Source organism: Wickerhamomyces ciferrii, contig 00076 (assembly GCF_000313485.1).
Source record: "Wickerhamomyces ciferrii WGS project CAIF00000000 data, strain NRRL Y-1031 F-60-10, contig 00076, whole genome shotgun sequence".
Lineage (NCBI taxonomy): Eukaryota > Fungi > Ascomycota > Saccharomycetes > Phaffomycetales > Wickerhamomycetaceae > Hansenula > Hansenula ciferrii.
This window is the reverse complement of record NW_011887664.1, coordinates 135977-159469: the sequence shown is the minus strand read 5'-3', so window position 1 is coordinate 159469 and position 23493 is coordinate 135977. Positions and strand designations below refer to the sequence as shown.

The following is a 23493-nucleotide window of genomic DNA, read 5'->3' as shown; positions in this document are numbered from 1 at the left end:
TGATATTTAGAGATATAAAACAGACATTATATGTATCAATTTAATCTTTAATTCAACTATTTTGAAACTAATTGAGATTGATAATCCTGTTTGATAGTCAATCTAGATCCGTAATCTGTAATTAATTAAAATCATGTCTAGAACATAGTTAAAAGTCATACGTCGATCTGAATACCTATCATCCATGTCAATATCAAAATATTCTTTTATAATTTGTTCTATTTCTAGCCTTCTGAGTCCACTACTTTACAAAGTACGTAAAATCAGATGATTTGATTAAAACTAGAACTGGGTTTTCACGGGGTATGCCTATGATGATCCAGAATTATGTGGGATTTTGAGACAGGTACCAGGTACCTCCATACTTATTGATCAAGGGGTTCAAAAAGTTATCTTTACTTGCCATAAAGGTTCTGACTTTTGAATTTTTGCTATCATGATAACGTATAAGGCTTAAAGGTGATCATAACTGGATCCGATTACAATTTTCCTATGCATATACCATATACGCGTATACGCAAAGGCCTAAAACCGTGAATTTGGCATAACACGTTGGAATAAATTTTAAAGTTAAGAACTTCACGTCAAAAATCAGGAGTGTTTTATAAATTCTAGACCATGGACCTTTATGAGTCTATCTTCTTTGATTGTTCGAGTTTAATACACTTCTTATACGTAATGTTTATGGTATGAGTACAAAAGGATAAGTATTAAGGATTCAGGTAACGAAAGAAAAGTTTATCCGTCACTTCAAAGTTCAAACTTCAAAGTACACTTTTCTAATGCTTCGATATGTAGTCTAGAGTAAGACCATTAAAATACTGGACTCTGATTTGTGGATAGTTGAGTTGAGGTTTATCTAGATTTTCTATACTTTAGGAAACCGATACTTAAGATAACTTTTCATTACAATTTACACCTAGAACAACATAACCAAATGAAATTGATAACCAACAGCTGTTTAAGGTACCAGATTCAAATACACCAAATCTCAACTGTTTGAAAGCCACAAAAAGCTTATAACTTATAAGGTAAATCTTTATGTGTGAAAAGTTCCAGATTTCAAACCGTTTCATTGAAAAATTATTCAATCTGGTAATTTGCGTCGATTTGCACCGTGTTAAGCATAATCGAGTATACAATTAATTCGAGAGACAGCAATGGAAATTTGGTAAAGAAAAGGTGTGAATCATGATTCATAAAAACAATATAAAAGATACAAAATCCCTTATGAAATCCATAAAACTTGATCTTTTAAAACAAATCTTCAAATAGTTCCTTATTATTTGGAATCCCGGAAAGGAAATTTTAGGAACCCATAATTGTGCCAAACCTGCCATTTTCACAAAAACTTCACCAAAATTACCCGATCCAGTAATAAATCCAGCGTAAAAAAGAAAAAAAAAGCATCTGAAAAGAAAACAAAAAAGTTGCGAAAATCAAAAATTTAAAGTTTTAAAGCGTTATAAATAAAATTTCAAAACTAAAATTAAATATCAACAACTTTTCAAAATAAAACCATTCAATTCAGAAGAACGTGCTTTTAACTACCAGTCATTCGCTTCACCAGGTGCACACTTCCACTACATTTTTCAATTCAATTTATACAACTAAACATTCCATCAAATTTGACCGCTGTTGTGCTTTTTTTTTACGTGCTGGTTGGTTATATATAGAGAAACACGTTTAAAGGAGAATTCATCAACATCAATATCAACACAAATTATCACAAAAGGGTGCTGAAAAAATCATGATCACAGTACAAATAAACACTCCTAATGCACACAAGACAGCTTCTTATGACCAAGCTACATTATCACAAAGTTTGAAAGGTTCATTCCCAAATTTAAGGAATTTATTATCTTCACCTGGTAAACCACGTTTTAAACCATCAAAATCTTCATTAGATTTAACTCAAAAAGAATATGATCAATATTTCACTGTTAAATCTACATCTACTAAGATCCAAGAAAGATTAAAACAAGTATTACCTCCTATAGATTTGAAGATTATCTTTTTTTGTTCAATATGGTATACATTTAGTGCTATATCATCAAATATATCAAAAGATATATTAAGAGAATTCCCACATCCAACTACATTCACAGAATTACAATTCTTAACAAGTTCACTTTTTTGTATTGCAACATTATTAATCATAAATAATAATAGAGTGTTAATTGATAAATTCCCACAAGGTACATTACCAACAAAAGATCAATTTAAAAAATCATTTTCAACTTGGAATTTAATTCAACCTTCAGAAAAAATTATAAGAACTACTTTTGCAATGGGTATTTTCCAATTCATTGGTCATATTACATCTCATAAAGCTACTAATGTTATCCCTGTTAGTTTAGTTCATTCAGTTAAATCATTAAGTCCAATCACCACAGTTTTGGTCTATAGAGCATTATTTAAAGTTAAATATCCAATTGTTACATATTTAACATTGATACCTTTAGTTACAGGTGTTATATTAACATGTTTTTCCAAGAAGAAGCAAAATTTAAATTTGGATTTTAATAAAGGTTTAATATTTGCATTTATTTCAATGATTATATTTGTTAGTCAAAATATTTTTGCTAAGAAAATCTTAACAGTTAAACCAAAAACTTTACCACAATCTACTAAACAAAACAACAATGATGATGATGAAAAAATTGATAAAATTACAATTTTATTATATTGCTCAATTATTGGATTTATTTTAACATTACCAGTTTATTTAATTAGTGAATTTTCAAATCAATCATTTACTTTAACAGAATTAAATTTCTCTATATTAGGATTATTATTCTTACATGGATTAAGTCATTTTTGTCAAGCAATGTTGGCATTTCATATCTTGGGTATGGTATCACCAGTTAATTATTCAATTGCAAATATTATGAAAAGAATTGTTGTTATTTCTATGGCTATAATATGGGAAGGTTCAAGTGTTAATAGAAATCAAGGTTTCGGTTTGGTTTTAACTATTCTAGGATTATATTCTTATGATAGATGGGGTGTTGTTAAGAAATGAATATAACACCCTTTTGTATTATTTTTGCATTTTGGTTTTATTTTGCTATCTTCTTCTTTTTCGTTGTCATTTTTCATTCTTTGACTACATATATTTTAATGACTATATTACATTTTTTGCTTTTACGTTAAAATATTGATGTAGATTTAAACAACTTTTATTAATACCTGATTAATTATTTAACATCTAAAAAACAACATAAATAAACAGATTGAAAATGACATGACTTTCCAAAGATTAATGTTTTGCAACTGGTTTTTCACCAGTTAATTTTTCAACTAATTCTCTAGCCATATCACCAAAACCAACCATGAACACTGTTTGCCAAATACCTAAACCAATTCTTGGTGCAACACCTCTATAAAGACCTTTAATACCATTTTGTGAATAAATATATTTAAAAGCTCCGGCAACACCTAAATTCTTTGGTCTATTTGGATCAGCAGTCTTGGATTGCATTTCCACTCTAATAACTTCAATTGGTTGATTCCATGCACTTAACCCACCACCAATTGTACTTGCTAAAATTTTTTCTAAACCACCTAATTTTTCATCCTTCTTTTTACCAGTTAAACTTTTGATTGCGTCTTCAGCTAATCTTGATAACCCAAATCTTGAACCCCAATTGGTACATTGTCTAATAGCAACGGCATTAACACCTTTATTTATACCTCTAATACCTTCTTTAGCATAAATATCTTTGAAAACTTGGAAAGAAGTTTGTGGAGTAACACCTTCAGCGACAACTTGTTTTGCTCTTGTGATTTCAACAGTCTTCATACATGTACAGAACCCCATAGTGGCATAAGCTTGAACAAGACCACCAAAGATACCACCAGTAATACCAGCACCAAAATTTGAAGCACCTAATTTTTTAGCATGATATTCAGCTTCAGCACTAACAAATAATAAAACAGCACCTTTAGTTGAAGCTTCAATCCAAGCCCATGGGATTAAACCTTGATAAAATCCAAGAGCACCACCACGAGACCAAACATGTTTAGCACTTTCTAAAATGGTTAAAGATCTATTAGCAGCCATTGTAGTCTTGATGACTTCTAAAGGTTGACCTAAAGTGGTAACTTCAGCCAAATTTAAACCAGCACCTAAAAGGATATTGGAAAATGAGACTGGTTTCTTTTTAACTTCTTGTTGTGACATTCTTAATGATCTCTATTAACTATATGGTTAAGTCTATCTGGTTGAAGAACTTTTCTCAATTGATATAAAAATGGGGTAAAGAATGAATTGTAATTATATATTCTCGAGTATAAATCTATTTTTTTTTCGTGGTGATTTATTCAGGCCCGATCAACGCACTTAAGAATTGCAATGGACAAAATCGGTTGGAAATCTAAGATCTTCAAATGGATTTCAAGTGAGAAAATAGAGGGTCTAAAATTATGAAATAAATAGCTATTTAAAACGGTTTTTAGAAGTTTTCAAAACAGTTTTCAAACGATAATTTTTGCTTAATTAACCATCCAGTTTTTGTGATTCCAGATCACCGGAGCTTTCACCGGGAAACTAGTTGACTCATCAAAAAAGATCACAAAAGCTGATAAGATCAAGAACGAACACAACCATCATATGAGTACAAATGAAGGGAAGAACAACTGTCTTCTTGATCTACACGTCAATTTTATGTCTTCATTATGTCTGCATCTCAATCTACACATCGAGATCTACAAATCTGTGATTTTAACCACTAAAGTTTTGTTAAATAACTCTGTTTTTGACGGGTGTTAATATGATCTACAAATCAATCAAAGCACACACATCCAGTTGAGGTACACTTCACAGAATACCATAACGATGATTAAATAGACTTATTAGACTACCATAATACTTATTAAAGATATACCAAATAGTTACAATGAATACTTAAAAAGAAAATCGCCGGCGAAATCAGCAAAAAAAAGAAGATCTCGACACCTGCAGGACTCGAACCTGCGCGGGAAAATCCCAAAAGATAACCTTGTAATGATAATCCGAAGATTAAACTATTCAAGTCTTTCGCCTTAACCACTCGGCCAAAGTGCCTTAACTTGAAATCTATAAAATTAAATAGTATCCTGGATTTGCTTTATTCTGGAAGGTAGGGTAAATTTTGGGGTTTCGAATTTTATAAGGTTATAAGTTGCTCAATAGATTTCAATATGATATATATTATTCTTCATAATTTAATCTATTGTTTTTATATGTCTTCTTAAATTGTTTACTCAAGGGTATCTTGAGTTATCTTTGTGTAAATAAGTTTGAAAGATCTGAGATCTCGAAATCGAACATCAACGGTTTAGATCGATTTATATCGAAAACTTTATATTAAGATATATGGATTTTATTACATTTTTATAGAGTTTAGTGCTCAAATATAACTATCAAGTGATCAGATCTGTCTTTAAGAGGGTAATTGAAATTTTGTTGAAATTTAATTTTTACAAAATGCTGACCATGTAAATTTCATTTTTACTTTAAAAATGGAAAACTTAAAAAGGTTTAATTTTTTTTTCTTCTGAAATGACTCAAAGATATGCTAGATTGGTTATTTCACTCCATCTGATCTTCACTATTATATAAATCTTTTAAAAAACCTTTATTGAAGCTATTTAACGAAGCTTATAAGTTTTATCAATTGTATATTACATAATCAATATAAGCTTTATGTGATTGTCCGTCTATATCCGTTATGATTTTTATAATCTGATGCGTTTTTATTTAAGGATGAGAAATGTGCGAGAGTCAAACGTCTACCGTTGAATAATTAACTCATATACTCCCTATACCATATCCTGTAAGCTCTCTCCAAACATGAAGGTTTATCTAGTTTTAAATGTGCTTTAGCATGTTGATAAGTGGCTAAGATTTTGGAAGTACCATATAAATTATATCAGGATATTTTCAATCTACAAGCTTCTTTCATAATTCAACGGATTGTTTGATAGCTGAATCATATTTAATTGAGAAAGAAAAATAATAGGGATACTGTGTGTATATTTATACTGATAATATTATAGTTGCTTTGCTCTAGCCCCCCTGGATAAGGTTTGTAGATGGCACTTTTAAAGACTCGTCTACTTGGTTCTAGAAGCATGCGTGTGCTTCAAAATGTAGTATTTGAATTGAGTTTCTAGGGGTTCAATGGGTTAAAATTGAGATGTGACAAGTAAAAAAAGAGCAATGTATCATTGATGTATATATAAAACCCGTCGAATGTGCATGGGTGATCAATTGATGTTGAAAAATTTGAAATTTAAGGATAAATGATGATCTTAATGATGATTTTAGTTATCTTTTTAGTTTTATTTATTCAATTGTTACAAACTATAAAAGCTCATGAGACAAATTCTGATTACAATGGTCCAATGTTGAAAATATGGACTTTAAATAATGAAACAACTTCACATCATCAATTTAAGAAAAACCACTGTATTTTGGATAATTTAGATAAAGGATTTTTGTCAGTTTCAATTGCCAAAACATTAGTTAATCAATCAATTGATAAAAATTGTTCAAATTCTGGTATTCAAAAAGATTTATCTGAGAAATTTTATTTCAAATCAAAAGCTTTTCCCCATAATGATGAATTGGAAATTGATTGGTGGCCACATTTTGGTAAGAAAAAACCAGAAGAACCAACAGGTCCATTTTGTGAATTATTTGTGAATTTAACATATCAAGAAATTCAAAAAAACATTTCAGAATATTTATTATATCCTTATTTGAACTATACTTGTGATTTTCAATGTTTAAAAATAACTGATAATGTTAACTATACTGGTATAATTACATATGGAACTAATTATGATCTTGTTAATGAACGTGAATGTGATTATGATATTGAAGAATGGGAACGTTGGGAATGGAAAGAACCTGAACCACCTAAAGAACCTGAGCCACCTAAAGAGCCTGAACCACCAAAAGAACCAGAGCCACCAGAACCACCAAAAGAACCAAAACCACCAAAAGAACCAAAGGAGCCACGTAAGAAACCTAATGATCCACCATATAAAAAGAAGAAAAACCATAAACACAAACATAAACATGATGATGATGATCATCATATTATTATTACGATTTTGATGGATAATTTGACTTTCATAATTATAGTATGTTTTCTAGCAGTCACTTCAGTGATTAGATGTATTAGTTGCTGTATAATTAATCGGGATAGAGATGGATATGAAAAAATTCTTGATTTTGTTTAAGCACCAGAAGCTGAATAAAATTCCAAAATAACCTATTATTGATGGTATGATTAAGTATTTTTGTTTTTAATGTCAATATTTGTTATTTTTTTATCTTTATTCAATGATGTTTTTTCCTCTTTGAGTATAATTTGTAATTTTCCAACATCGTTAACTTTTAAAGATAATCCCTTTTTACCAAGTAATTTTTGTAAAAAATTGTAAATCGTTTCAAGTTTATAATTTGCAATTTTATAATCTGAATTCATAACTATTAAATTACAAATAATTATTAAAATATTCAAAACTAATACTGTCCAAATGAATCTTGATCCATTTAAACCTGATTTTTTTATGAAATGATTATCAATAATCAAAACTATAGCCATAGGAAATGAAGCGAAAAATAAAGTTTCTGATAAATATTTCCCAAAACTTTTTATAATTGGACATCTTGTATATGTTAAAATGAATGAAGTATAAAATATATTGAATAATGGAACTGACCCCCATAGAGAGCAAAAAAATATAATTCCTGGTGATCTTGTAAATATTAATGGTAACCAAAAAAGAAAACTTAATGAATGGAGAACTGTTCTCATCATGAAAACATCATGTTTTCTCTCAAGATCTGAACTAGTGAATGATAGAACAACTAAATTCCCCCACAAATAAATTAAGATTTCTGATATCGTAGAATAAGATTTATAAATATTGTTTAACCTTAAGAAATCAAATAAATTTTCCTTAACAATTAAACTTAAAGCAAATCCAATACCAATTGATACTGAGTGTAAATAGAATGGATAATTTCTAATATATTTTCTTCTTGGGACTGAAGATTTTGTTTTTGAAACATGACCATTCACATTAACTTGTGAATTTCCTTCATCACAAGGATAATTCCTAGAAAATATAGCTTTATAACATAATATCAAGATGAAAATCATTGTACAAAACACAAACCAACAAATTGAATAAAGTGTTTGTTGTAATGAAGATTTCGAACTTTTTAAATTAACACTTAATTGCATACCTATGAATGATGAAAAAATTGTTATACTTAAGGCAATGAAGCAAGTAGATCTATTGGTTTTCTGATATTGAACATGACGACTTAATGCAACTAAACAGCACATTAACATTAAACCTGTTGCAAAACCTAATATTATACCAATAAATATTAAAAAAACAGAATAATTATGAGTAAAACAAGTAGAATAAGCACTTAACAAAAATAATCCACAACTTAACTTGATTGGTTGCCAAACACTGCACAGATCTAAATAATCACCAACCAATATTGTAGAAGCAAAAGTTGTCCAAATATATGTAATAAAAATCCAATAATTCCATTTTGGTGAAGATGTTTTAGATAATGAAGATAATTTATTTAAATTATCCAATATTAATGCAAATTGTGAAATTATACCATATGATATACCAATACCTGGAATAATATATGCAAATTTTAGGAAACCTAACCATGAACCATCCCAATCTTGTACATCTGAAACTTTTTTATTGTCTCTAGTTGATTCTGAAGATAAATCTTCAATAAGATCCAATAGTTGATTTGTTTGATCTTCAATTTGTGTAATTGATTTCGTCTTGGATATCTTGAGATTGATACTAAACATTTCATATGAGGTATGGATCCTTGGGTGGCAATTTCAAAGAATGATTGATATGATAGAAATATATCTCAGCGGCTAATTTTTAGATTTCTATATCATAATTTTAGATCTAATAAAAAAACATCACCAAATTCTGGGGAATCAAAAAAAAAAACATAATAGAAAAAGCATCTGAAAACATATTACAAAACCTGAGTATGGAAAAATGATAATTGATTTATTCACCTATACACACACATAATTTCTAGTGGGTTAAATTGGTTTCAAATCAATTGAATATTTTAAATCATCAAAGTGTAGTACTTCATTAGTATTGTTGATATTGTATACTTTTTTTTTGTAAATATAACAATATCTCAACTTGAAAGAAAAACATACACTATATGAGTTCAATAATTGTAATTTTCAAAAATTTCTGGATTAAGATACCATGTTATAAATACACCAGATGGAATGATCATAGCTTCAAGTGCATGTTATCCCATGTCGTTTCATGACATAACAATTTAAACGTTAGTGTTCTTTCTTTCAAATATAGTGTTTTAATTCAAATCTGAATAAAATTTTTTGTTTTTTTTATGAAATCGAAATATACCCGCGAATTATATTAATCGGATGATTCAGGACAGTTAAAGTTTAAACCTTTGAAAATACTTTACATTATCATCATTAACTTGACAACTTTTAGTATAGTTTTACAAAAAGAATATATAAATATTTGACACAAAATAATTTAGAACTCAACCTATTAAACTCCATAAATTTCTATGTTTTTCATAGATTTGATAGATGTTGTGCACAAATTTTACAGAATCATACATATCTTTCTCTCTTTATTTTTTTTTAAATTTTGATTTTTATGCAATATTCGGTAATGTAGCTGTATGTTCTTACGATAAGTAACCCTACATTTGAAAATTCCGTTGGGTTGATTTTGAATTTGTTAAATCCGTCTAGAGCTCAGCAGCCTCAGCTTGAAACAGAACAAGTCAAGTATATAAAGAAATTGTGTCAATTGATATTTCTTAAACTTTACAATTAACTTTCAAGTAAATGATTTATTCTATTCTTTAACTTTAATATAAATGCACTTTAAACTACTGTATGCTAAACTTCTGGAGTTTAGCTGAAACTTTAATTGTTGGTCCTTGTTTAAAGGGTTCGAACTTCGTTATAACTTATTACACAAAATACTCTGATCAATTAGATTGAGCAGCTATATATAAATTTATTGTTCACTAGCTGCTATATAATTGTCAAACATGTACTTCTCCAGATTGGTTGAATTGACAAACATAAACGATATTCAATTAATCGTGTACATAAACCAATTCAAACTGAAATTTGTTGTGACAGTTTTAAACGTTCAGTGATGTTATCTAAAAGATCTATGAGCTTACACGACTTGATCAAGTATTAAGTATACACCCTTATCTAGCAATCCAATTCTAAAGCAACATTTCATAAACGTAAACAATTGTCTTTTGACTCCAGAATCAAGACTTCTACGTCCATCAATGCCACAGTCTATCATCCAATAACAATTCCTTAAACTTTCTTGGATAATTGTAAAAAAGTTTATATCACCGTGTCCCATACCATCTCCCCTGAATTATTCGCGAAAAAAGGACGCCCCAACAAAAAAAATCCAATGCGCTGTGAATCCCAAAAAAAAAAATTGACCAGTAGAGAATCGCATGAAGAAAATACAAAAGTGATTTAAATGAGATGATAGAGGATGGGCTTTGATTTAGTCAGACTGGTGCGACTAGAAACAGGAGAGAGAGAGTATAATTGAAAGCTCTATTAACTATCATTATGATTGGTTGTTTTTGTGGATACTTGGTTATCTAATCTGTCGTAATTACACAAAAGTGGCCCACACGTTGATGAATTCCTTTTTCAATATTGTTTGATCTTTTGTACGTAGTTTAATTTTTGTATATCCAATTTAAAATTTAAATTTAAATTTCTTGTATGTTGTCTTTTCGAATCGAGAGAGGAAAAAAAAAATTATATAAAACATAAAATCCTCCTTACAAGATCTTCAACACAGCGCTAAACCTATTTGATCCTAAGCCTATTTGAACAATCTTCCCTATATTCAACACCCCATTAAAACTTCATCCACATTAACTTGTTGATAAGTAATACATTTGACTCAGTTAAGCGCTTCATTTCACAAAAACCCAGAATCAAAGAGAGAATCAAGTTTTGAATAAAGATCTAGATCCAATATGTCAACAACTTTCACTTCTGATAATAACGTGAAGGATCATTCCACAACAACCACAAATAGAAAGGGAAATGTCGCTACATTATCTCAAACTGAAAAATTAACTGCAATTGATACTTTTGGTAACACTTTTGAAGTTCCAGATTATACTATCAAAGATATCTTAAAAGCTATTCCTGCTCATTGTTATGAAAGAAGAGTTTGGGAATCTTTCTACTATGTTTTCAGAGATATTTTTTGGTTAGGTACTTTTTACTATTTAGCAAACACTTTCATTCCAACAATTCCTAATAAATTAGTTAGAGCTTCATTATGGGCTGGTTATACTATAGTACAAGGTTTATTTGGTACTGGTCTTTGGGTTTTAGCTCATGAATGTGGTCATCAAGCTTTTACTGATTATGGTTGGGTTAATGATTTAACTGGTTGGGTTTTACATTCTTTCCTTTTAGTTCCATATTTCTCATGGAAATATTCACATGGTAAACATCATAAGGCAACTGGTCATTTAACAAGAGATACAGTTTTCGTTCCACCAACAAAAGATGAATTTAAAGCTAAACATTTTGTTGAAAAATTAGAAGATTTAGGTGAAGATTCTCCAATTGTTACATTAATTCAATTAATTACTCAACAATTAGGTGGTTGGTTAACTTATTTAACTACAAATGTTACTGGACAAAAATATCCAGATAGATCAAAATGGGCTGTTAATCATTTTAATCCAACTTCACCATTATTTGAAAAAAAAGATTATTGGTTTATTGTTTTATCAGATTTAGGTATTATGATTCAATCTTTAGTTTTATATAAATGGTATCAAACTTTTGGTGGATTTCATATTACAATGAATTATGTTATTCCATATTTATTTGTTAATCATTGGTTAGTTTTCATTACTTATTTACAACATACAGATGCAGAAATGCCACATTATGATAATGATAAATGGAATTTTGCAAGAGGTGCTGCAGCAACAATTGATAGAGATTTTGGATTTGTTGGACCTTTCTGTTTCCATGATATTATTGAAACTCATGTTTTACATCATTATGTTTCAAGAATTCCATTTTATAATGCAAGAGAAGCAAGTGAAGCAATTAAAAAAGTTATGGGTAAACATTATAGATCAAATAAAGAAAATATGTTTGTTGCCTTATGGAAATCTGCAAGAACTTGTCAATTCGTTGATGGTGATAATGGTGTTAGAATGTTTAGAAATAGAAACAATATTGGTGTTAAAGCAAGAGATTAAGATATACATTTCCTAATGATTTGAAAAACAAGAAACAACAATTTTTTATTATAATTAAAGTTAAACAAACCAGATCTAAGATTTTCAATTCAAGATCCAAATCTAAAAAAAAATAAAGTTCACTTTAAGTTTACAATTATATATACACATACATTTTATATAGATCCGTTTCTCTTTAATAATTATTTATGTTTATTATTCTGAATTTTTATGTATTTCAACAATCTATATATCTAAAACTTCAACATCACCAGTATCAACAAACCATTTAACCAATTCAACTCCCTTTTCAGATTCTTTTTCATATTTTTCAACTTGATAACCACAAAATTTTAATGCATCTCTTGGACTAACAGTTTTTCTACCATCTTTTAAAACATATTTAGTTATACAAACAGCATGAATAACTTCACCTTTTTTACCAATTGAAACAAATTTTGACAAAATAAATAACCATTTTTGATCCCATCCAAGAATTCTATTCTTAACTTCGTATTTTTGATAAGGTTTAATCTCTTTCTTGAATGTAGAAAACACGTTGGCAACAGGTACATAAGGCCATGTCTTAGATTCTGTCTTATAAAACATGAAAAATTTTTGGAAAATTGTAGTCATTAATTTTGTTCTTGATATATCTAATTCTTCAAAATAAGTTGAATTTGATTTATGGAAATATCCATCACATTCAAATGGGGAATTATATGTATGTATACTTGATGTTTCAAATGGTGATTTTGATGATAAATCATTTATAATTAATGATTTAATATATTTTGGTATTATAATGTTTATTGCTGCTTGATACCAAAATCTTATATAATAAGCACCCGGTAATGATTTATAAGATGAAGCCAAAAAGGCATAGAATATATATTTGGCAATGGTCTTTAACATATTTGTCTTTTTTGATGAAGATGTATAAGACGTTAATTGACTTTGATGAGAAAAGTCGTTGATTTTTATATTTTTATATTATAATTTATTACTTCGCAGTGCGGAAGAATGATTTTTTTTAACCGAGGATTTGGTGGATTTGTACAAAAGACCGAATAAACCCGATTGCACGTATTTGTGGTTCTTTTTTAAATCAAATTGAACTTGAAAGGGTGAAAGCTTTGAGAGTAATTACAAGCTACTATAATACCCAAGAAGTCATATCACCAAATAACAACAATCAAAGCTATAATGGTGCTAACATCAGGCTATCTAAATCTTGTTGAGATCTCACCATTAAAATCAATTCTTTCATTAGATTCAGATGATCAAAGTATAGTCACCACAAAATCAAACAATAGTAGATATTCAGTCACCTGTTTATCAATAGAAAGAGGAAGAACTTTTTTATCACCATTTATATTAGATCATGATATAATTTATTCATTATTGAATTTACCACGTGAAGAGAATAGTTTTTGTCAAGAAAATATTGAATATTTAATTGTAATTTGAAACCCTGAATTATTTACAAAGCACATATTATACAGCTAGATTAATTTGAAACCAAGCTAACAATTATATGAAATTTAGGAATTCACTCGTCAAGTTGCAATTTCACTTTGTTATATCTATGGAGATCCTGATTTTGCTATTTTAGCTTTTGATCCAAAATTAAAAAATGCCCAAGATTCAAGTAAAGTTATAAAGATGATAATTGCTAAAAATAAATTGGTTTTCCATTTAATAGATCCACAAGGTGAAACCATTATACATCCTTATTCAAAAGCTGTTGTTCAATTAATTTTAAGTAGACATTTAAGATCTATTAGAAGAGATATTGTTAAATTAAGAATTCATACAAATGATCCAAGTTATGGTCCTGTTATTGATTCTGTAACTCAAGAAGGTTTGGATAATTTAGATTTTGAAAGCTCTAGGAAGCGTGACAAGGGATATTTTAAAACCAATGATGTTATTTTCCCATATAAAGATCCAGATCCAAACATTGATCAAAGAAATTTCCTTTTTGATAATATTGAAGTTTCAAATAGATTAACCAATAAGGAGAAAACGAGAAAATTAGCTTATTTGGTTATCAAACAATCAAGAGGTTCAAGAAGTGATTTATTGAATATCGATCAAAATTCAAGAGCTAATGTCAAGATTTCTACTTTACATGTATTAGTTAAAAGATGTTTTAAAAAGAGAAATAAAATAAATGTTTCAGATAGATTAAATGGCAATTCAATTATTGATTATAAGAAATCACCACTGTTTTTAAAAAGAGATGATAATCATCTTTCTGAAGTTATAAAAGATATTGCTAAACAAAGTATGGATGAAGAGTGATCTACTACATCGATCCTAGTATAATTAAGAATGAATGTTTATTGTGGTATCTTCCTTTTTGTGTGTAGTTTCATATGTTTTTATGGCGGCTAATGTATGAACAACATCAACATAAAATGACTATATATGAGAGTATCGAATGGTTAGCTACAATGGTTATCTAATGAATAAGAATTCAAATAAGCATTAGATTTTTGTTTTCTATATTTCCAAGAACTATCAATAAGATCTTTGCTAATTTATCTGATCATTTATTTGTAAGCTGTTCTATAATATATGATGGATTATTGAAATACCTGGCCATCTCATATATTTAAGAGAACTCAATGTACTTAATTTAATGTTATTAGTGCTTTTAGGTAGTGATCAATCAATCAAAAATCTCATTTAATATTGTTGTTAGCTCTTTTGGGTACATCAATCAATCAACAATCTTAATCATAATTCTAAGAATACTAATATACTATAATATTATTATACAAAAACCAGGAATCTTTCATCTTTATATATAAATATCTTGAAAATACACTTCAGCGGCTAATTTAAAGAAATCGATCAAAATAATATTAAGAATTGAACTACAAGGACAAGCTGATATAAACAAATGAAATTATTCAAGTAATTGATAAAAGTTCTTTAGTTAATCATAAGTAATGATCCATTAGAAACTTTGTATCTTCTCAAATAATTGTATATTAATTTAATTTAAATTTGATAAAAGTACTTGTCTAATGCCATTGATAAATAACAATCACAACAAGTTTTCATTCAGAAAAAAAGAAATCCCATGGTTAGATACAATATCAATAGGTTTAGTTATGATCTGTTCGATGTCAATCAAAAGCATGCGTTATTTCAGGCAAAATAATAAACATTAAATAATTGTGATGGGAAAGAAGAAAACACTAATATTTTTATTTTCTTTTTGATGCTTTTGTGTTCATACCTTTATTTTTCAATAAATCTCTTGTATACGTAATACTCGATTGAATTCAATAAGTAAAGAGAAATTAATATGTTAATACACAGCGGTAAACTATCCAAACTACGAACATGATAGAGAGTCTACATATATACTATATCAAGTCCTAACTGATAACACCATTGTAAAGTTGACTGCATTGATTGACATAGTTGATCTAGTGCTAGTTCATAGATTTACCCAGCGCCTAATATCATAATCTATTGAGTAGGAATGCTAGAATTAAACTACAATTATAATAAACAGAATAAACAACAAAATGAACCAAGGTTGAAATATTCTTCTTATATAACACCAAAAAGAAAGTTTCATATTCTCAGCTTCATGAATTCAATGTATATCAAATGACATATCAATCATAATATGAATTATATATACATCAGTGAATAAATTTATAAATTGGATCTAGAACATGAGACAATTACTGCCATTTAAAACTTGGATCATTAATGCTGTGGTTACTTTAGTCTGCTATACTAATGATCTTATATGTCATATATGGTCATAAAAAAAAAACAACATAGAATGAAGATTAAATAAAATGAACAAAAAATAAATAATTGGGAAATGACTGTCTTTTATATTAACTCTTGTAAAAAAACAAAAACACACAGCGGCTAAATTTTCGATATCGGAGATCAAAATTCAAATGTTGATTAAATTTCTTTTAGCAATAACTTTAACTTCTTCTAAAAGATAAGCATCTTTTAATTTTAAAGACAGTGGTGATTTTTTATAATCAATGAATGAATCCCCATTATATCTATCTGGGACATTTCTTAATTTTGTTGCTTTATTGAAACATTCTTTAACTAATTTATGAACTTTATTAATCTTTGTAGCTCTTGAATGTAAATCAATATTAAATAAATCATTTCTTGGACCTATTGATTGTTCAACAACTAAATAATCTAATTTTCTTGCTTTTTGCCTTTCAGTTGATTGACATTCATAATCAAATATATATTCCTCTTGATTTATAGATGGATTTGGATCAATGAAAGGGAAATCAAGTTCAAATTGTATTAAATTTTTCAAATCATATTTTTTTGAAAATTTCTCATTTTGTTCATACATTTCCTCCCTTGTACAATCAACTGTACCATAACTTGGATCATGGATTCTTAATTCATGAACATCTTTTCTCATAATTCTCACATGTCTGCATACAAGATAATTTAAAACAAATTCTGTATTTGGATGTATAAATTTCTTATAATCTTTATCTAATAATTGGAAAACCAGTTTATTATTATCAATAATCAATTTTAATGCATTTTGGAAACCATCTCTACTATTTAATAACAATTTCCGAAGAGATCCATCATCTATTAAGCCGAACATAGTTGTACCAAAGATATAACACATTGATATTATGACTTGACGTGAAAATTCCTTATAAAAATTTCAAATGTTAGTTTAAGATCTCAAATTTGTTGTTTTATAATAATCATGGGTATCAAATTTACAATTAAATATTCAACATTTTCATAACTAAAACTATCTTTATCACTTGGGATATTTAAAAATGAACAAATAACCACAGGATCTATCTCAAAAGTTGCTAAATAAGTTGAACTTTGATTAATTGATAATTTTGTAAGTGTTGAATTATTTTTGGATTTTGTTGTAACTATTGATTCATCATTTGAATCTAATGATAATAATGTTTTCAAAATAGGAGATTTATCAACTAGCAGCTTATACCTTGATGATAGAGCCATCTTGAAGATTATCTTTACTCATACTGGACGGATCATACATGTAATTGTGACTCTTTTGTTGATTGATTATTTTGATGAATGATTAAACTTTATGGAAGTACCACAAATTCAATTTAAAAAAAAAAAAAAAAAAGCGCGTATATAAAAAGTAAACTTGATCCTTAACACTTTTGAAAACAAAAAAAAGGCCTTTAATCTTAAACAATTGTTAGTAAACAATCAAAATGATGGAAAAAAGTAGAAAGAAACAACATACCACGGAGCGCTATATTGTGACTCCACTTAACTCGAATTTATCCATCAATATAACATGATTTATGATCGATCTATATATTGATATATTGATATATACGATCATATATATGATAATTTAATTATATACAGATGTTTGAGGATACTACAATGTTTCTGATGACCTTTTTGGATTTTAAAGAACTTGTATTCACTCCTTAGACTAATCATGTTTTCATAATTTGTGGATTTGTAGTAGTTTATTGATCGTTATATTAACCGCTATGTAATTTGATTTGATGTTCCAGCTGGCGCATATTGCACTAGTAGCGCCAGTAGTACGACGTATAATAAAAAAAATTGATTTTGCCACCGATCAACTATATTTTTAAAAATTTGGAACCTTGAAATATTTATTATTGATACACATTCCTGTTGCACACCAGGAACTTCAGCTTTCACGTATGTTCTTGATCTACCAAGTATGGTTTCTTTCACGTGTTTTTTACATAATTAATATCAGCATTTATTGGTTTTACAGCTTTAATATTATGGTACTTTGTTTTCATGATCTGACCTTTTATATTGCATGATTAATTAGTTGCAGATTAACAGAAATTATTTATAACAAATCTTGAATGAATTCAATTGAATAATTCCAGTGGTTATAGATCATCATAAATATATGATCGAGTGAATCAAAAGTCTCCGAACATTAGCTGATGAACAATTAGCTATCACTTTCTGATTCATTTGTCTTCAAGTTTTGATTAGTTCTTGTAGTTAAAATCTCTCCTTAGCGCTTTGAAATCATTAGCAATTAAACTAACCACCCGGTTTTTTGAGCCAGGAGTCCTGTTTTATAAACAAGCGTATTGAATTTTAATCACCTACTCCAAATGTAGGTGTATTAATCTTGAAGAATAACTAATTGATATGGAATCTAGATCTTTGATCTTATTTGGTCCCATAAAACTTACAAGTTACCATACGTTTGTTTCCCCTTGTTTTTCCATTCCATAACGATAACAAAGAAAAGATTGGCAGTTATAAAACCTTAAAGTAGAATCGATTACGATGTTTTGATATCCTTACTTCTTATACAAGCTATAAGTACTCACTGGATTTGAGGCTACATGATGGATAAGATACTAAGGCAGCTTGTTCGAGATAGGCAACATTTATATATGGGATCACCACAAAACTTAACTTATACATCAGAGCAAAAAGGCGTTCATAGTCATAACATGATATATATATATATATAAATCAATAAGATTGTACCTTTTATTCAGATATAAATTAGACCCCTTTCATTTGGGTTTCATCAATTGGTTTATCATAGACTAGCAAACTTCTTAAACTATGTGGAAAACAATTGCAATATATTCATTATATGCCTTCTTGTTATCAACTTATAAAACATTACCAGGAGTTTTTTACATCAGGTTTTATTATGAAATTGCAATGGGTATCATATTCCCTAAATTTATCAAATCTTTATTAATTAATGATTATTCTGAAAAATCACCTTTTGAAACTTCAACATCTCAAACTTATAATTCACCATTTGAATGTGATGCATATTGTCATAAATCCAATTCAACTTATTTCCATGAATTAGATATATCAAGAGCAAGATTAATGGTATCAAGACTTCAAAAATTCTTTATGTTTTACCAAACTGAATCCAAAACATGGCCATATGTTCCTCTTGCTAATATATTTGTAACATTCAAAAAAGAAATTAAACCTTTTCAATCATATCAAGTAAAGCATAGAATCCTTGGATGGGATAGGAAATGGTTATTCATTTTATCAAAATTTGTTTCAACAGGTGAAAAAGGTGAAATCATTCATGCAGTTTGTATAACTAAGTATGTTTTAAAAGATGGTAGAAAAACTATAAGTCCAAAAGAGGCACTAAAATTTTGTGGTTATCAAATTGAGCAATATGAAGAAGAGGCTAAGAGAGGCGTTGATTTGGTGAAATGGTTTGTTGATACTGGAGATGTTGAAGCGTTGGACATCTAGAGTCCAGAGATGATTTAGGGTTTGAATGGGTGGAGTTACAAGGTATAGGTAAAATAATTCGCGGTAATTGGAGCTAAGGGCAGAATTATTAAGAACTTTTGAAGGTTTTCATATATGTAATTATTATGAAGAAGTGGATCTGATTGAATTGAATCTAAGCTTTGTATAGTGACGACCTACAATTATATTCATATATAAATCATATACTCATATATTAAATCCATTAAACGTTCATCAAACAGTAAAAGTTGATTCAAATTCAAACTCTGAAAACAACTTTTTGAGCACTAACTTTACCTTGTTTATTCAATTCAAAACCTTCATTAGCACTTTCTAAACCAGATTTCAAAACTTTCAAGTTAGCATGTTTGATTGAACTTAAATGGTTTGGTAAGACATTAAACCATAATTCTTTAAATCTTGTAAATTGTTCTGGTGTAATTTCTAAAGTCATACCATAAGCATTAATTGGACGACCAACAGCAACATAAGCTAAAGTACTATTGACAACAGTATGTTTACCAGATCTATCATCTTTTTTCAAATCTTTATCTTGGATGAATAACAAGTTATCTAATCTGACGTTTGATGAACCTTTTGTAGCATCATAAGTTTGTTGGAATGTATTATCTGCAGAAACGGTATCTAAAGCATAAGAAATATCAAATTTAGTTAATTGTTCTAAAGATTTTGGATCACGATAATCAAAAGTTTCATCAGCACCAATTGATTTCAAATATTCATGGTTTTTAGATGAAGCTGTAGTTAAAACATTTAAACCATAAATTTGTTTAGCAACTTGAATAGCCAAGATACCAGTAGCAGTAGCACCACCCCAAATTAAGATAGATTTACCCTTGTTAGCTTCTTTTGATAATGGAATTTCCAAATTCGAAGCAAATGAAATACTAACAGTAGTTAAACCTAAAGGTAATGAAGCAGCACCTTCAAATGATTTTGTAATACTTGATTCATAATCACCTTCTTTTAAAGCATCTTCAGAGATTTGTTTTGGATCAAATTTAAGTGTAGTTGAAGGATCAGCTCTAACATAGTTTTGGAACCCACCAAAATCTGGACTAACATTACCTTGAACAAAAGTTGAAACATAATCACCTTTAGCAAAACCTTTAACATTGGCACCAACAGATTCAACGATACCTGAAACATCAGAACCTGTGATTGAACCTTTTGGAGTTAATCCAAAATAGATTTGTTTCCAATCAGTTGGATTGATAGCATAAGCAACAGCTTTAACAATTAATTGATCATCTGAAGCTTTTGGATATGGAACTTGTTTAATTTCAACAATTTTTGATGGATCTTCAAGAGAACCTGAAAAGATAGCAGCGTTATTAGTTGACATTTTTGAATAATTTGTATATAAATCAATTGTATAATATGATTGATATGAATTGATATGAATTGAGTTATTATATCTTAAGTTAAAGGGGGATGGAATTCCTTTTATACCCACATTTGTAGGTAACCTGGGCTAACTAAAAAAATAATTTTGATAAGAACACGATTTTGAGCTTACAAATTGGTTTATGAAATTGCTATAACGTCTTTAACGTTATAAAGATTCTTTTTGGTGCTTAAAGACTGTGATATCAGCACAGAAATGAGGATATTCTAATGAATATGATTTATAATACACATACAACATAATTACCAAAATTTTGTTCTTTTAACGGCTTTTGAAACGTATCGTTAACTAAACTTTAAAGTGCGGTGATTACTAACGGACTGTAAACGGAAAAAGTGGATCGGAGTTTTGACGGGATTTAGAATTTTTATATAGAAAATATCGGGGATATAATATAAACTAACTTGATTAATAATAATATACCATACTTGAAGAACTTGGTCATATTCACATGCTCAGAATCAGATGAGTGGTATATGAGCTGTGAACCACTTGAGCATTTAATTAGATTTGTAATCTTGCTCTTCATACGTATAATATGTATATGCAGTTCATTTTGTTTAATACGTGTTGTCAAAGTGAATTATATTTTGGGTAAAGCAGTAGCTATTTACAACATTAAAGATCATCAACCAATGGTTCATTAATAGATATACAAATCATCAATTAAAATTAATCAACAATACAAAGCTTTATTGATTAATAAGTTTTAAGAGCTTTAACCAAAAATCTTCTATACGAGCTTGCTTTCCCATTTGAGACTTTAACTATAATATGATTTTCTTTACAATTTGGTAGCTCTGTGTTTGCCTTGCTTATACATAAGTCATTAAATGAAGGAACAGTAAATTCAACTTGGTCTTTTTTGGAGTTCAATGGCTTGATTTCAATCTCAACAACATCCGAAGCGGTGGAATCTATTGATGATACCTCTCTATAATGAAACCACTCAAATTTCAATTCATGCCCGTTCAAATCATAACTTTGTGAAACGTCTAATACAACAGTGGAATTTAAGTTTGCCTCCAAAATGAATGGCAATACACTTTGAGTTCCATTAGCAACAACGATAGGTTCATGATAAGTCTCATTGAAGTCATTAATTGTCCATTGCATTCTTGCTGCAAAATTACCTTGATACTCAGGCCTCCATCTCCAAATAGTTGCTTGAGAACTATTGAAAGTTATTCCATTTAAACCAGTAACATGATCTATAGTATCTGAATATTGATTGTAAGTTACACTAGCATCAATTAATCCATAACGACCGCCCCATCCACCATATTCAGGATGTGAAGGAACGTTCAAGCCATTTGGTAAGACTGAAAAAGTAGTCGGTGTATCACCTTCATAAATATATGCACGTTCTAGATATTGTTTTCCTAATGGTCCAATATCTTGAATATTCTCTTTAGCCCAAGAATCTGATACCCAAGAATTATCTGGTCCACCTTCGTCATATCCTGTTCCTGAAATTCCTATCCATGCAGCTTTGAGATAATGATTAAAAGCATGAAGTGAAGCGATATATCTTAGTTTAGGATATGTAAATCTAATCCAAGGACCTGTATTATCTTGATCAGATATTGTATAAACAGAAAGTTTGGAAATAATAAGATCAACTTCATCTTTTGGCTTAGTCTCTGAAAGATGTTTTAAAGCTTCTGCTAGAACATTTGGACCACCCCAAACCAATACATAAAGATAATCATCAATATCTTTCAGCTTATTAATGGTTTCAAGTAAGTGTTCAGCACCAGAACTTAATGTATCGTTCTCTAATGCCAGGGTACCATATACTGGATGACCCTTTTTAACAATACTTCTTAAATAATCAGCTGTTGGATATTGATCTGAGTGTTTGATTAAATTTGGATAAACTTCTTCATAACCATCAATAGCTGGGAAAATATCTTGTTCATGAATTGTGGTATTTAACCATTGTGAAGTTGTAGCAACAATACCATGTAAATTAATCTCATTTGTGTATAAAAACAACCGAACCAAAGACTGTGCATCATCTGGTTCATTACTTATATCTGTAAGGACAAAGACATTTGGCTTATAATCTTTCAATGGGATCAGAGAAGTGACTGAAGAGATTAACAATGATACTATCAACAGCAACTTCATAATTTCAAACTGGTAACCACTTGTTGTCCCTTTGTAATGTGTGAAGTTATAGAGTATAAGTACTACAACACCTAGATGTACGCATGTTTAAATATATTTCAAAGTATAAGTAGCTGCTAAAGTCTTTTATATAAGGGGTTCTCTGATCTCTCATCTTGAATCTTTCCCATGTGTGACTTCTGTATAGGCTATTTACCTTTCTGAAAAGTTAATTGAAAATTTTAGCCTATTGTAGTTCTAAAAATCTAAAGCGCCGACTCGCAAAAACTGAGTAACTGAGTACTGAATTCAATTTTACAACTTAGCACTTACGAAGAAAACGTAATTGATATGT

General features: G+C 28.9%; 11 protein-coding genes across 11 annotated transcripts; 5 read left to right on the top strand and 6 right to left on the bottom strand.

The window, feature by feature from the left end:
• Positions 1-1750: 1750 nt before the first annotated feature.
• Positions 1751-3025, top strand: SLY41 (Sly41p; the record flags this gene model as incomplete). Its single annotated transcript, XM_011276502.1, has 1 exon — positions 1751-3025. The coding sequence occupies one exon, from the start codon at positions 1751-1753 to the stop codon at positions 3023-3025; it is 1275 nt and encodes a 424-aa protein (XP_011274804.1).
• Positions 3026-3262: 237 nt separating this feature from the next.
• On the bottom strand, positions 3263-4186 carry YHM2 (Yhm2p; the record flags this gene model as incomplete). Its single annotated transcript, XM_011276501.1, has 1 exon — positions 3263-4186. The coding sequence occupies one exon, from the start codon at positions 4184-4186 to the stop codon at positions 3263-3265; it is 924 nt and encodes a 307-aa protein (XP_011274803.1).
• Positions 4187-6288: 2102 nt separating this feature from the next.
• Positions 6289-7233, top strand: BN7_2941 (Actin cytoskeleton-regulatory complex protein; the record flags this gene model as incomplete). The annotated part of the gene is made up of 1 exon (XM_011276500.1): positions 6289-7233. One exon carries the CDS (start codon positions 6289-6291, stop codon positions 7231-7233), a length of 945 nt encoding a protein of 314 aa, XP_011274802.1.
• A 50-nt stretch (positions 7234-7283) lies between these two features.
• BN7_2940 (uncharacterized protein) lies at positions 7284-8852 on the bottom strand (the record flags this gene model as incomplete). Its single annotated transcript, XM_011276499.1, has 1 exon — positions 7284-8852. The coding sequence occupies one exon, from the start codon at positions 8850-8852 to the stop codon at positions 7284-7286; it is 1569 nt and encodes a 522-aa protein (XP_011274801.1).
• Positions 8853-11086: 2234 nt separating this feature from the next.
• On the top strand, positions 11087-12340 carry BN7_2939 (Omega-6 fatty acid desaturase, endoplasmic reticulum; the record flags this gene model as incomplete). The annotated part of the gene is made up of 1 exon (XM_011276498.1): positions 11087-12340. The coding sequence occupies one exon, from the start codon at positions 11087-11089 to the stop codon at positions 12338-12340; it is 1254 nt and encodes a 417-aa protein (XP_011274800.1).
• A 225-nt stretch (positions 12341-12565) lies between these two features.
• BN7_2938 (acyl-CoA thioesterase) lies at positions 12566-13234 on the bottom strand (the record flags this gene model as incomplete). The annotated part of the gene is made up of 1 exon (XM_011276497.1): positions 12566-13234. The coding sequence occupies one exon, from the start codon at positions 13232-13234 to the stop codon at positions 12566-12568; it is 669 nt and encodes a 222-aa protein (XP_011274799.1).
• Positions 13235-13984: 750 nt separating this feature from the next.
• BN7_2937 (uncharacterized protein) lies at positions 13985-14626 on the top strand (the record flags this gene model as incomplete). The annotated part of the gene is made up of 1 exon (XM_011276496.1): positions 13985-14626. The coding sequence occupies one exon, from the start codon at positions 13985-13987 to the stop codon at positions 14624-14626; it is 642 nt and encodes a 213-aa protein (XP_011274798.1).
• A 1627-nt stretch (positions 14627-16253) lies between these two features.
• On the bottom strand, positions 16254-16976 carry BN7_2936 (uncharacterized protein; the record flags this gene model as incomplete). Its single annotated transcript, XM_011276495.1, has 1 exon — positions 16254-16976. The coding sequence occupies one exon, from the start codon at positions 16974-16976 to the stop codon at positions 16254-16256; it is 723 nt and encodes a 240-aa protein (XP_011274797.1).
• A 1952-nt stretch (positions 16977-18928) lies between these two features.
• Positions 18929-19597, top strand: BN7_2935 (acyl-CoA thioesterase; the record flags this gene model as incomplete). Its single annotated transcript, XM_011276494.1, has 1 exon — positions 18929-19597. The coding sequence occupies one exon, from the start codon at positions 18929-18931 to the stop codon at positions 19595-19597; it is 669 nt and encodes a 222-aa protein (XP_011274796.1).
• Positions 19598-19856: 259 nt separating this feature from the next.
• Positions 19857-20963, bottom strand: BN7_2934 (zinc-binding alcohol dehydrogenase family protein; the record flags this gene model as incomplete). The annotated part of the gene is made up of 1 exon (XM_011276493.1): positions 19857-20963. The coding sequence occupies one exon, from the start codon at positions 20961-20963 to the stop codon at positions 19857-19859; it is 1107 nt and encodes a 368-aa protein (XP_011274795.1).
• A 762-nt stretch (positions 20964-21725) lies between these two features.
• Positions 21726-23244, bottom strand: BN7_2933 (DUF1593 domain-containing protein; the record flags this gene model as incomplete). Its single annotated transcript, XM_011276492.1, has 2 exons — positions 21726-23140; positions 23226-23244. The coding sequence occupies 2 exons, from the start codon at positions 23242-23244 to the stop codon at positions 21726-21728; spliced, it is 1434 nt and encodes a 477-aa protein (XP_011274794.1).
• Between the last annotated feature and the right edge of the window lie 249 nt (positions 23245-23493).